The 14,343-nt window shown below is 38.5% G+C and overlaps 1 protein-coding gene and 1 pseudogene across 8 annotated transcripts in view; one reads left to right on the top strand and one right to left on the bottom strand.

Moving 5' to 3' along the window:
- DOCK8 (dedicator of cytokinesis 8) overlaps nucleotides 1–14,343 on the top strand; it is a 243,357-nt gene that overhangs the window by 57,132 nt on the left and 171,882 nt on the right. For all 8 annotated transcript variants that reach the window (XM_077148339.1, XM_077148335.1, XM_077148340.1 and 5 more), the window contains 2 exons: nucleotides 6,825–7,000; nucleotides 9,798–9,869. In XM_077148339.1, coding sequence (XP_077004454.1) covers nucleotides 6,825–7,000; nucleotides 9,798–9,869 — 248 coding nt within the window. The remainder of the gene's footprint in view (nucleotides 1–6,824; nucleotides 7,001–9,797; nucleotides 9,870–14,343) is intronic.
- LOC143673602 (large ribosomal subunit protein eL39-like) lies at nucleotides 476–815 on the bottom strand (annotated as a pseudogene).

The following is a 14,343-nucleotide window of genomic DNA, read 5'->3' as shown; positions in this document are numbered from 1 at the left end:
AAGGGGACACTCAGGCAGAGTCCTGAATGAAATTGGCAGGTAGCCGGAGGAAATACATTACAATCAGAAGGAACAGCAGGTGCAGGGTCTCCGAGGCAGGAGTGTACGTGGCATGCTCCAGAAACAGCAAGGAAGCAGAGTGTCTCCTGAGCCAAGGGAGCTGTAGATGATATCATGGAGAGAGCAGGGCAGGGTTATCAGCCTCAGAGACCACTGAAGAACTTTGACTCTTACTCTCATTAAGAAGCCCTGAGGGCAGACCACGGTGGCTCGGCAGGTAAGAATGCTTGCCTGCCATGCCCGAGTACCCAGGTTCAATTCCTGGTGCCTACCCATGTATAAAAAAAAAAAAAAAAAAAAAGCCTTGAGCACAGGCCTGACATGATCTGACTTTTTGACTTTTTTTTATTTTTATTACTGAACCAATTTATTTATGCAAAAGCATAAAAACAAGGAAAACTCAGGTTTTTGCCCAATAAAATTAAGTCCAACTACTCAGAAAGGATGACCTCTTCACCTTAAAGGTGCTAGTGAACGTGGTACAGCATCAACATGTGTGCCATCATGTATGATTCCTTACAGACCCAGCTTGGTTCTTCTCCAATGTCTCCTCTTGGAATTGTACCTGATTTTATTGCCAGTTTTCATTCCAATCCATTGAGGAATCAGATGATTCTGTTTTTGTTTCTTGGCTAGGAATCACTTGATTCTAAAAGTCTTATGAGAAGACATGTCGAAGGTAACAATCAAGCACGTACACAACGATGGCGGGCGAGGAGACAGAGAGGGAAGCGACCGGAAGGACGCGTTTAGAAGGCGCCTACCACTTTTTGACTTTTTATAAGGATTGCATATGGGGCTCTTTTATAACAATCACACTGGCTTTTTTTTTTTTAATCGTGAAATATAGCATACATACAAAAAAGCAGTAAATTTCCAAGTACGTTTTAACAAGTAGTTATAATCATGGAAGTGTAAATCATACCAAACTTTAAAATCTGTTCTATAACTACTTGTCACGATGTACTTGAAAATCACAGTAGCTTTTATGTTAAGAATAGTGTGGGGTGGGAAGGGCAGTTGGGAGGATACTGCAAGAACCCAGAAAAGGGATGATGTTACTTTGGAATAGAGTAATGTAATAGAGAAGATGAGAAGTAGTTGGATTCTGGACATATTTTAGAAGAAAAATAGGATAGATGGGATTTGCTGATGTGGAGTATAAGAAAAAGAGAAAAATCAAACATTGACTCCAAAGTTTTTGGCTTGGGCATCCATTTGGAATGCAATTGCCATTTTACTGAGATGTGGTGACTTAGAAGGTATTGAAGGAGCAGATTGTCAGGAAAATTAAGTGTTTGTTTGGAATTCATTAGGATTGAGACCCCTATTAGATCTCCAGCTGGTGATGTTGAGGTGTCATCGGAAAAGCCAACCTGCATTTCAGGGCTGCAGTTGAAGCTGCAGATATAAATTTGTAATTAAAAAAAAAAAAAGATGGTACTTTAAAATAGGACTGGGTGAAATTATCTGGGAGTGAATGTAGATGGAGAAGAGAACCTTAGGGCACTGTACAGTAGAAGGAGAACCTAGAAAAGGGGTGATCCAAAGATCAAGTAGTTAACCGTGCTGATTTGCCCAGGACTAATACGTGTCTTGGTACATGGGACTTTCAATGCTAACACCGGGAGACTGGGACACACTGGGATGATCTGTCACTCTCCGTGTGAAAGCATTTCAAGAAGTGTCACAAGAAGGAGAAAGTGCTCAACTGTGTCAAATGCTACAGATAAACAAGAACTGAGCGATGATCATTGAATTTGGTAACATACTGGGTCTTTGGTGGCCGTGACAAGGTTTGTCTGTTATGCAAATCCAGGAGGTGGTGAGGTGTCCCCCATATGGGGTAAACACACACAGGATGCAAGGCCAGTACTCCAGAGACGTTGTAGCTCTTCCCCAAGCCCCACCCAGAGGGGCACGGGCTTTCCCATGGTGTAACGGGGGACCCGGGTCCTGTGCAATTACCTGTATAATCTGGATCAGATCATTTAAGCACTCTGTTTTTCTAATGTCCTTATTAGGGAAATATCCAGACTTTTTTTTCATTTTAATCTATTATCAATATGCTATCTTATACTACACTGTAGTAGGAGTTATGTAGGTTAATTTTAAATAGAGATGGTTCTGGTCTTGTAGGAATTTACACTTATGAACAGATAGAATCCTATCCCATGTCGGGAGAACTAGACTTTGATGTATGTTAAAGGAGAAGGAAAGTCTCGAATTTGCTTAATTTAAAAATTGAATGTTTGACCATGGACAATTTAATCTGTTAGGGTGTTTTAAATATTTTTGCATATTTTTAGTCTTCCATGGATGAGCTGAAGATAAAGACTGCACGCTTCTCCACTAGAGAAATGTTGAAAACTTTGTGAGGGCAACACGTCTCCTCAGCCTAGTACTTGAGCACTATGGGATCTCAATGAGTATTTGTTGAATGAATGAAAATGGGTTTATCAGTTAGGGTTCAACCAGAGAAGCAAAACCAGGAGAAGTTACATACGCATATACATTAAGGAATTTATTGCAAGCAGTTGGCTTATGTACTGGTGGGAGCTGGCTAAGCAAACCTGACATCCATAAGGCAGGCAGGCAGCAAAGAAAGATTGTGGGCAGCTGAAACCGCAAGGACATGAGCTGAAGGCTATGCCTTCTTTTAAAAGGCTTCCAACTGATTAAGTCAGGCCCATCTAGGATAACTTCCCTTTTGATGAACTTTAAGTCAGTTGATTAGGGACTTTAATTACATTGGCAAACTGCCTTTATAGCAGCACCTAAATTTGTGTTTGGTTGAATAAATGGAAGAGAATATGTGTGTGGTACATATGACTGTTGCCTCCCTTCTATCCTCCAACTCCTACAAGAGAAAACTTTTGTAGAGCCCGCTCTATGTGGAAACATCATAAATGGAATTTGAGAAATATAGTTCAACCTAGCTTAATAGACACTTCACAAAGCCATCATATTAAGTAAAAAGTGCTTTAGGATAATTTGTAGTCTTAAGTATTTCCATTCATGTAGAAAAGGGGTTTTTGTTTTTTATTTTGAATATTTTTGTTCTTATATTCTTTGGATAAATTATGTACAAAATGTGATCATTTGTGGTATAAAGGTAAACTTCTTGAAATTATTTTGGATCATACCTTTTAAATTGGTCCTTGGACTCCACTGACTAGGAGGCCAAATACAGCTCAACAGTTGAGAAAACAAAAATAGTTCATTTACTCCTTAGGCTTTTAAGCTTCCAAGGCCCCACGTCCTGCCATACATTCTGACCTTTGAACTTCTTCCCACCCCACCCTAACCCCAACCTTCATTCTCCAACAAAATGCAATGCCAGTGTGATTTTCTTCAATATTGGTTTTCTCCATTTGCTAAATAAGTGTGTGTGGAGTGTTTTGATTGTTTCACAGTCAACCCTGTTCTTGAAATTAAAACTCCAGATAGTTTAGAGAACAGAAATCTGTCTTGGTTCCTGTTGATTATTTGAATTTGCCAAGAGGAACAGCTGCCTGGAGGCCTACTTAAGAGAACAATCTCTCATCTTTTTTTCTTTTGCCTCTTCCACAGCACCCACTTGCCAGTGGCGAGACATTTCATCACATTTGGAATGAATGGTTTCCTCTTTTGTTACTTTCAGTTTTGAAGGGGTTGGGGAGACAAATTATTAAATGCCAACTTGTGTGCAGTATTAAAACCATGCTCTATAATTCTTTCATTGTTTGTTTTTATAGTCTATTCAATTCCGGAATGTACTCAGACCTGAAGAATTTACAACCTTATGATAAATTGTATATATTGCACTTGGCACATTGCCATACAATTTATGTTCAATGATGATCTTATGCTTTTTTTTCATACTCCCTACCCAAAGATGGCATTATTTATGGTTGAGAATGCGGTAAACTTCACCATCTCATAGTTGACAAGGGTGCAAGCTCTGTGGGCCCGGCTACCGGTTCTATGCATCCCTAACTCCTGACACAGTAACTGACATTCAATAGATGCTCACTTATAATTGCTGAAAAAGGAAATCAGCCATCCTTTTCTCTCTGGATGTTGGAGACAGCTGTCCTTTAGGCAGCAGGTGCTGCTATCAACTGGGGTTTTCATCTATTTTTTTTTAAATTTTGTATGCTGTATGGCAGAGTAACATTTCATTATTTTTCCATGTGAGTATCCCCTTATTGTTTGTTTATTTGTTTGTTGTTTGTTTGTTTCTTTTTGGGGGAGTGTGTGGACCGGGAATCAAACCCAGGTCTCCCATATGGCAGGTGAGGATTCTACCACTGAACTACCCTTACACCCCCGGTTTTCATCATTTTTGGCTTTGAATTTCAGGGACATAATAAGAATTATATTTTGGTAGAATTGAGGTTTTTTTCCTTTCTGATGATTTCACACAAATGCCATTTCTTCACAGAGACTGCTACTTATTAGTTATTAGTGCTAGTGTCATATTGCTTCAAATTGTACTTCATATCATTGGTAAGTGTATATTCCCTGTGCCTCTGCTTGAGTAATTGATATTCTACCTAATAAATGTAAACATTATTACTCTGAGCAGCCAACCTTGTGAGAGGCTCAGAATGGAACTCATGGGTAGTGTTAAATATGTTTTTGACTCACTTCCAAACACATTTTACTCTTGCCTTGTGTTTGAACTATTTCAGGAAATGCAGATTCCCTAAAAGCCCACAAGAGAACACAATTAAAGTTGTAGTGATTGAGAATATGATCCTTCCTGGGTTTGAATTTCAAATGGGCTATTTCCTAGCTGTGTAACTATGGGCAAATTACTTAAATCTCTAACCTTCAACTTCCTCTTCTATAAAATGGGGATAATTATAGCGCACACCTCATCGGGTTCTGGTGAGGATTAAATGAGATAATGTGTGTAATGACCTAGCTCAGTTTCTCAGCACATATGTTCCGTAATTCTTAGTTCAATGGATATTAGCTTTACGGTAATAGCTCTGGGTATAGAAAAAAATGCCGTTTTCTTTATTTCAAACTGAAGCCACTTTGATCCCTGACTCTGAATGTTCTGTACTAGGTGTGGCGGGCAGTGGATGCATCCATCTTCACCACTGGGATTGGTCTGATGTAGGCGTCTGCTGCAGAGTTATTTGTTCTGTGTATCGGATGATGCCTGTCACTCTCTCTGGCAGAGTTCAGCAGTGTCTTTTTGAAAATTCTGTCTCCATCCTGGCTTCCGCAAAGGCTCATCTCCAGCTCCTTTAGTCCTGGCTTGATTCCCAATCAGAGCCAAGGGAAGCTTCCCTGTCCTGTCCCACGCCACTTGGGTGCCAAACCTGGGGAGCTGGGGAGTCCGCCCTGTCCTACTTCAGCATATCCTATTGCCTTCTCTTCTGCCCCATCTTTCACTGCTGGCATCAGGCATTTGGCGACTCTGCCACCTTCAAGAATCCCAGACAGGAAGTAGGATCTATCTTTGCACAATTCTCAATTTCATCCCCACTCCCCAATAGAAGTCATTCTTGTCTCTGCCCCCACCAGGCAATGGCAGGAGTGGGGAGGGTGTAGAGCAAGCCACATTTACATTCTCTAATCTTATTTCCTTTACCTCTTCAGCAGCACTTTGTTCCTTCTCTCCAACGTGGAGCCCTTGCATCTAGTCTGGGTGTATGGTTTCAAGGTGATGAAAAACCAGTTTTGTTAGCTCTTCTTTTGGATCAGCCCTTGTTTCACATTAGGCAGCTATGAGTCAAGAATGTTTGTTTTGTTGGTCTATTGTGGGATTTGCCCCCTCAGGCTGATGTGTCTAAATAACCTGCCATGAATGCACACTTCATAAAGCTGCCATTATTATTATTATTATTACTATTGTTATTATTAAACAAATCTACACTTGATTTAAGTGATCCTTTTACTTCCTCAAGACAGTGGTTCCTAAGTCTTTGGATTTCTCTGGCAAAAATATTTTATTTTCTTAATTGGGGACTAACAGAGTGTTGCCAACTTTTTATTTTATCAACTAAAGAAAATTATTTTTAAACCACATTTTTAACCCCTCCCTCTCTCATAGTGGGAAGACATAAGTGAAGAGCAAGGAGGATTCTTTCAAGTATGTAAATTTAGCCATAAGAAATTTAGCAGATTGCTCTCAGTTTGCTCGTTTAGCTCCAGTCCAATGAAAATTTCTTCCATACCATTGCCAGTCAGCCACGCGGCATTTGGAAATCACTGCCTCAGGAGTGTTTCAGTCACCGAGTCTGGTTTGGTGTCAGCTGTGATTACATAGAAATGTTTTAGAAAACCAACGTATAGGATAACTTGGGCCAAAGGAAATACTGGCTACTCAAACAGGAGTGTCGAGTTTGCTGGAATTTCTGGAAAACTGCCTCCATTTGCTAGTCATTGTATTTGGGTAAACATAGCCTTGGAGAGGTTTTTGCAGAAGAAATTATAAAAAATTCTGCGTGCCTTGTGATCTCATTTGGATCTCCTCAGGATTCCTCATCAAGGTGCAATTCAGGAGAGAAAAATTCTGCCTTGGGGTGCGATTTTAATTACTCATCGTGTTATGACTTGACTTTCCGTTGCTGCCTTTCTTTCCATTTCCATATCGCTGCTTCTGGGTTTGACAGCTCCTTCGCACAGTCACTTAGTTTTACAACGAGAGCGAAGCATTCTCTGAGTTGACAGGGAAGGCCCGGTGACTGCTGACTGTTGGCTAAGCACTGTCCCTAAAACCGTCTGTGTGGGAACCTCCTTTTTTCTTTTCTGTGCCTCTCCAGCCTCAGTTTTATGACCCGGTGGAGCCAGTGGACTTTGAAGGACTTCTGATGACACACCTCAACAGCCTGGATGTGGCGCTCTCGCAGGAGCTGGGAGCCTTCATGGAGGATGATTTGGAGGTGGTGTTCACGCCAAAGGAATGCAGGACTTTGCAGCCCTCTCTACCGGAGGAAGGGTAATCCTTTTCCTAAAATGTACATGGGATTGTGCCTGTCACTACTGCTACCTTAATGGGGAAGAGGCCCTAGTTCCAGTATTCTTTTAAAATTAAAAAAAAAATCATATATTCCTTTTAGCCTCCTATATTCTGGAGCAGCTAGAAGGAAAAATCTGAGCTGATGGTATGGTAGCCCATGACAGATTCTGGGATCTGTTCTGTAACTACTTGTTGAAGCGTGCTTTGAAAATTATTGTTTTTTTCTTTCTTTGCTTTGTGTATGTGTTATATTATATAATAAAGTGGTTTAAAAAAATTAACAAACTCACTCAGATCCAAGAAGAGAGCAGGATGACCCTGTGGTGCTTTCACCTAGAGGTAGGTGGTTTTTCCAATTGGGTTGACCAGAGGCTTTGAAAAGCCGAGTAGGGACTATGCCAGCTAAAGGGGTGCAGTTTGCAGAATGGAAGGCTTAGGCATGGTTTAGACAGCAGGGTCCTGAGCCAGACTACCTGGGCACATCACCCGCTCAGTGACCTAGGGCAGCCCCAGTTTCTCCATTTGTGGTGTTACCAAGATTCTTCATAATAATTATTGAAATGACTCCATTCAGAAGCATTTTAATTACTTCCACATAAGAGAATAGATCAAGTCATAAAGATAAGCCCAGCAAACATTTTTAGGCATCAACTGTATGCTGGGCACAAGTATACAAAGATCCTGGCCTTGGAGGAAGTTTTGATGCATGAATACTCAATAGGAAAGTGCCATAGAGTGGATATGTAAATAGCTGTTCGGGGCTTGAATTTCTCCAGTGGGCTTTATGCATTCATAAGTGTGGGCATTAGCTCTTGGTATCGAACAATGGAATTATAGCTAAAAGACACTCCTTGTGTCATGGTAGAAATACTACTAAAAACTAGTATTTCTTTGGAGGATTAGGGTGAACTTTTATTTGCATTTATGTGAAAAACAAAATTAAGACTCACATCCTTCTGGGCATTTTTGTCCTCATCTTCCCCAAAATGTCCCAGAAAGGAGATCATGAAAAATTACCTTTGCCCTATTACCCTGACGTGTTCTAGTTATATTTTGGACATTATTTTGTCACAGTTTAAGGAGGCTGGAGGACAGTGATCTGGTGTTATCAAGACCTTTTGCTCTCTTATTTTGGCAATTCTCATTCACACAGGTGAGCTGGCCCTATGCTCAGCTCTATTTTCACCTATGGTAGAGAGTCACTTCATTTTTATTTCTTTGTCTGTAAACATTTATGGTTCATTGTCTTCAAATGAGGTTAGGATCTGGGGAAAGTCCTTTTAGAATATTTACAACAAATTTAAATGTAAGAGTATATTGTTTTGAAATTTGAGAGAGGAGATCGTTTTTTTTTCCTTTAGCACCAGTTTTTTTTAGTATAATATTATCTTGTCACCAGAATTTATCACCAGCACATTATACTTCTGATGACTTTGAAACAACCTCCACAGTTTCAGTCGTTACCAGAAAGTCTTCTGTACAAGTACAGCACAGAAAAGTAACATCGTTACCATGTTAGTAAACAGCAGCTGGCTTTTCTTAGGTACCTGTGCCTGGCCAAGAATGTCACAGGAACTGTGAAGGTGTGGTGGACAGAAGCATGGGCTCTACAGGTGAACCTCCCAGGTTCACGTCCCTGCTCTGTCACTTAAGAGCTGAGTCATCTTGGACAAGACCCTTATTATCTCATTCTTCTGCCAAATTAAAATTATAGCAGTGTTTTCCCTAGAGGACTGAGAGAGAATTAACTCAACTGAGTTACATGTATAGTGATTAGATCAGAGCCCGGTGAATAGCGAATGGTATATTGGTGTGAACTGCCATAGCTAGCTTTCAATATGTGTGAGGCAGTCTTTTAAGTAAGTGATTCACACACACTGTAATCTATTTACTCTTCATCTCAACTCTATAAAGTGGGTATATTACCACTTTAAAGTGAGGAAACTGAAGCACAGAGTAGTTGAGTGACTCACCCAAGGTCACAAAGCTGGCAAGTGATGGAGCTGGGATTCGAGCTCAGGGCTCAGAGGCACAGGCTTAATTAAACTTTTACAGTGTTTCACTTAATACTCACAGCCACCACCCCCGCCCCCATGTGTGCTGTTCTTCTCCCGTTTTATAAATGAGGAAAATAAGACTTGAACATTTAGACTATTTATCTCTAGTGCTGACAATTGCAAGTAATGGCAAAAAACTTTGCTTCTGGGGGAAATTAGTTATTCCTAATTTCAAGAGCTTGAAGCACTTAAAGAATATGTCTCATAATATGTGTCCTGAGTAGGTATGACAGGAACTATCGTAAATAAAAGTCACCGACCAAAGCCAGTGCCTGCCAACTCCTGAAAGCGTAGGATGACTGCACTTCATGGCTCTCTAAAGGCGATCATACATGTCCTAACAAGGTTACATATGAGCAAAAGATATTTCCTAATTACCCCTGTGAGAATGTGTATTTATACTTACTTTTCTTGTTCTGTATTCGATTAAAGCTAGTTCTACCTGTCTTGTGTCAGAATGCTTTCAGGGATAGGTATAGTTTAACATGTTCTCAGTAATAAAGAAAACCCACATGACATAAAATGCAGACATGTTTGTCTCACCAAAGTACGTTTTTTATTGCCTCAGGAATACTTCAGACAACTGAAATAAATGGGCAAGGACACATTCTCGCGTGATATGGGTTTGAAATCATGTTGCTGTCCTTGGAATGACAAGAGGTTGTTTTGTTGTTTTTCCCAGTAATAACACATTTTCATTTCATTTTCTACCCCCTTAGGGTCGAACTGGAACCTCATGTCAGGGACTGTGTTCAGACCTATGTACGGGACTGGCTTATCGTGAACCAAAAGTAAGTTACATTTTTAAAACACCTTACAAATCTCGCCATATTTAGTTTTTTATATATATATAAAAACATATATATATATGTATAATACATATGTTTTGCCATGGTCAGGCTCCGGAGGTCAAACCTGGGTCTCTGGAATGCAGGCGAGAATTCTGCCACTGAGCCACCATCGCACCATCCTATTTTATATTTTAAAGAATAACCTTTAAAGAAATAGATGAAGTCCCCTGTGTACCATACCCTGATCCTATTCTTTTCTTTGTTTCCCTTCCTCAGAGATAATTACAAACCTGAATTTCTTTTTTCATTGCAATGCACACTTTAGATTTATACCTACAGACAGATACATGACATATATTCCTAAATAGCAAATTGGGGGGTTCGTATTTTCAAGCTTTATAGAAAATGTATCATAACTTAGATAGCAGTTTACAACTTAATTTTTTCAAACTAGCATTGAAAGTTATTTGCTATTCTTTTTTTAAAAAAAAATTATTGTAGTAAACCTTTTTGTTTTCTTCTCTTTCCATGAATACCTAGGGGAAAACAAATACCTGAATTGGAACTTGGCCTCAGATTTAAAGGTAGCATGTAAATTTATGACCAGGAAATAAATTACCTACTAGCTTTCCAGTCAAAAGGAGCTTTCCCTCCTGGACTAATCATATATTCTCTGGCATTGTTCATGGCTGTTTTCTGTCTCCATGCCACTGACTTGTTTAATAAGAAACATCTTAAACATACTAAAATGCTCAATCTGTATGTGAATATCTGTTGAAGGGGGCTGGTTAAGAGATGCTGGGGAGTAGGAGCATAACCCTCTAGAGAAGCATCATTTATAGTTTGAAGAAACCCCATTCTTTTGAAATTCTGGTAACATCTCCTCTTCAATCCTTCAGTAAGAATGATTGTTCCATGTGATAAATGAATTTAATGTGAAAGATGAGGAAATTGGGCTTTATTCAGCTCCTGGAAGTATGCCATTAAATCTGCTGATGTTATTTGGAGTCATGAATGCCATTTTCACTAGCTGGGGAAGAGAAAGCATAGCTTGTAAAAAGTAATTAAGAGAAGAGAAAGTTAGATGCTAATCCATCATCTGTTCTTATGTGAATGAAAAACTCAGTATGCCAGGCAATCAAGTAAGATAATGCTTTGCTGGCAATAAATAAAAGATTTAAGAACAAGTTGTTCTTAACCTTTTAAATGTTATAATTTGAGGTACTTTCTGGATAGTAAGATGATAAAGAGAATCTGAGCTGGAACAATAAATAGAAAGTTCCATTTTACGACATTTGGTTGTCAGATTTATTTTCTATTTAGAACACCACATTTTTTTCATTCCCTATAGCAATGCAAGCCCATTGGGCTGTATATTTTTTCTCTATCTTGTACATTTTTTTAAAAGACTTTTTAGAATCTCATTGTAGAAACTTTAGAGATTATAGGAAATCAAAAGAAGGAAGCAAAATTCACTCAATTTCACTATAGATAGATAACCACCATTAACATTGGATGTATAACCTTCGAGTTGCTTCTTTTTTTACTTATTTTTGTAAAAACTAAATCAGATCATGATACTATTTTGTATTATCCTTTTTCAGTCTTCACAGTAAGTGGTGATTATCTCTTTTTGCTAGTAAATATTCTTTCTCAACATAATTCAGAATAACTGCATAATATATTTGCACCAAAATTCATTTAACCAATTTTAATGTTAGGTGGTTCCCATTTTTTCAGTGTTATACCCAACTACAATAGCGTCTTTTAGCCAAAACTTTGTGCACATCTATGATTTTCTTCTTTTGGAATAAATTCCTGTAAGAGGAATTGCTGTGTCTATTACAAATTTAAGGATTTGAGGATATGTCAGAAAGATTATTTAAAATATGTGCAAGAATCCTCAAGAATATTGGATATTATCTTTTTATAAAATTTCCAGTTTTATTTGTCAAAAGGTTATATCTCAGCTTTGATTTACATTTACTTTAATTATTAGATTTGGCATCGTTTTTCTGTTTACTTGTTGGCCATTTGTAATTTTTTCATGAAATTTTTGCATATCTATTAGTGTATTTGTCTTGTCTTGATTCTTATTTTTAGAAGAACTTTTTATTAAGAATGTTATCCCTTTGTCTATTGTATATTACAGATTCTTTATCCAGTATGCCTTTTGCCCTTTAAAATTGTTTGTAACTTTTTAGCCCTTAGAATTATTTATGAAGTCAATTCTATATTGATATTTCTCCTTATGATTTCTACTTTTGCTGTCATGCTTAAAATTTATTTCACAAACCTAATATTAGTTTCTAGGAATTTTGGGTTAAAATATTAATCCAAACCATTAGCCACTTGATTGTTGCTTCTGTTCCCTTATGTGTCTCTATTTTTGTTTGTTTGTTGTATGCTGTATGGTGGGGTCACATTTCATTCTTTTTCCATGTGAGTATCCCATTACTGTAGCATCATGTGTTGAATTTTTCGTTTGTTTTTGTTGGTTTCTTTGTTTGTGTATTTTGGGAAGTACTTGGGCCGAGAATCGAACCCGTGTCTCCTGTATGGCAGGCGAGAATTCTACCATTGAACTTACCCTCGCACCCCCTCCATTTGTTTTTATCTCTTCTGTAGAAATGATTATCAATATAGTAATTCTATGCAGGTTTTTATGTCTTTTTTTTTCTCATTTAATAAGGAAGCTCTGTTTTAACTTTATGTTGGGCGACATGCAAGAGGTGGAGATTGCCATTGGCTCAATTCTCTATCCACTTGTGTGATAGGCCAGTTCCCTCCCCAGAAATCAGCTAATGGGCAGGTGGAAGTTTGCAACTTCTAAACCCATTGTCAGTTTCTGGCAAGCTTTGACTGGTGCACCTCTGCTTTAATGAAGAAGTGTCTTCTCCTACCCCACTGTGTGATTCTCAAGTACGCTGATTGTGAAAACTATCATTCTGAACACATTTGCCTCCCGGGAATGTTCTTGTCTGTCTGTGCATCATATAGTTTATTTGTGGGGAGAATTAATGCTCTGTTGCCAGACACCCTTCACCTCCCAACCCTATGTACCTTTTTTGCCCAGTTGTTTTCTATGAGTTCTTTCTATCTGGTTTCAGAAAGACAGTAGAAAGAGAAACACAAGAGAAGGTGGTGATTTATATGAATGGGACCAGGTGGGAACTCTGAGTGACCCAGTGAGCAGCCACTCCAGTGAGGAAGGAGATTTTAGATTGCTAACTAGGAAAGACACGAACTTCCCAGAGTTGGACAGGAGGGAAGGTGCAAAGTGCCTCTCTATCTTGATTCAATAAGATTCCCTCTGGGGAGACAAAATATTATGGATCCTTCTCTTTCCAACTCCATCTGATTCACAGAGATTCCGTTCAGATTCTGGCAGTAAGTTATTTGTTAGTTTGAATGACTTTCTGGTTTTTTTCTGTCATCATATGTAGTTCACTGGAAAGGTGGAGGAGGATGCAATAGGGGTTTCAGTTGTTATTAGTGATTAATTAATTGACTCTTCTTTGAAATGTTAATTTTATATGCCAAGAATGCATGCTTATTATGAGAAATAATCAAGAAACACGGAAGTGTATTAAGTAAAAAGTGAATCTCTTGTCCTTTTCCCCTCTACGCCTCCCTTCAGCTCATCTTCACTATATAGCCCTCCAAATCTCCTTTTCGTGTCTTCACAAATATACACGAATATTGATATTTTTAATTAAAATGTGATCCTAGAATATGCTGTTCTGCAACATGCTTTTTTTCTCTCGATAATATCTTCGATGTCTTTCCCTGTCAGAGATCAACCGTGTTCTTTCGAAATGCTGCTTAGTATTCCAAAGCGTGAAAGAAGGTGACATAAGTTATTGAACATTTCCCTACGGGTGGGCATTATCGTTGTATCTGTTTTTCACAATTGCAAGAAATACCACAACAAACATCTATATGCATTTTCCTTTGCACACATGTGAATATTTGTGAAGGCAAGAATGGAAACAGTGTACATGATAAATTCTGAAAGACACTGCCAAATTCTTCTACAGAAAAGTTGTGTTAATTTACTCCATTACCAACTGGCCATTAAACTGCTCTTTCTTATGCTTACCAATGCTGGATATTATTGATTAAAATGAAAACTTATGTTCCTCTGATCTTATTCTGGTTACGTTTTTAACTGGAAGTTATCATACCTATTTTCTGAACACTGTTTGCTATCATTGACTTTTCCTTCCTTATTTATTCTAAAATCCCAATTTTGAAATTAATAAAAATAAATGGTTTCCTTTTTTTCCCTTTCAAAGGCATCTTTTCAGGGAGTTCATATAGGTAGTATCAATGATGAGTAGAAAGATTGCTGGGCTCGTTGCTGGGGGAACTGGGTTAAGATCCATCATTTACTAGATGTATAATCTGAGGCAATTCATTTAATCTCTCTGAACCTCCGTTTCCTTATCTGTTCTGCAAGGAAGAGGAAGCA

The sequence above is a fragment of the Tamandua tetradactyla genome, chromosome 2 (assembly GCF_023851605.1).
Source record: "Tamandua tetradactyla isolate mTamTet1 chromosome 2, mTamTet1.pri, whole genome shotgun sequence".
Classification (NCBI taxonomy): Eukaryota; Metazoa; Chordata; class Mammalia; order Pilosa; family Myrmecophagidae; genus Tamandua; species Tamandua tetradactyla.
This window is presented reverse-complemented; position numbering and strand designations above follow the sequence as displayed.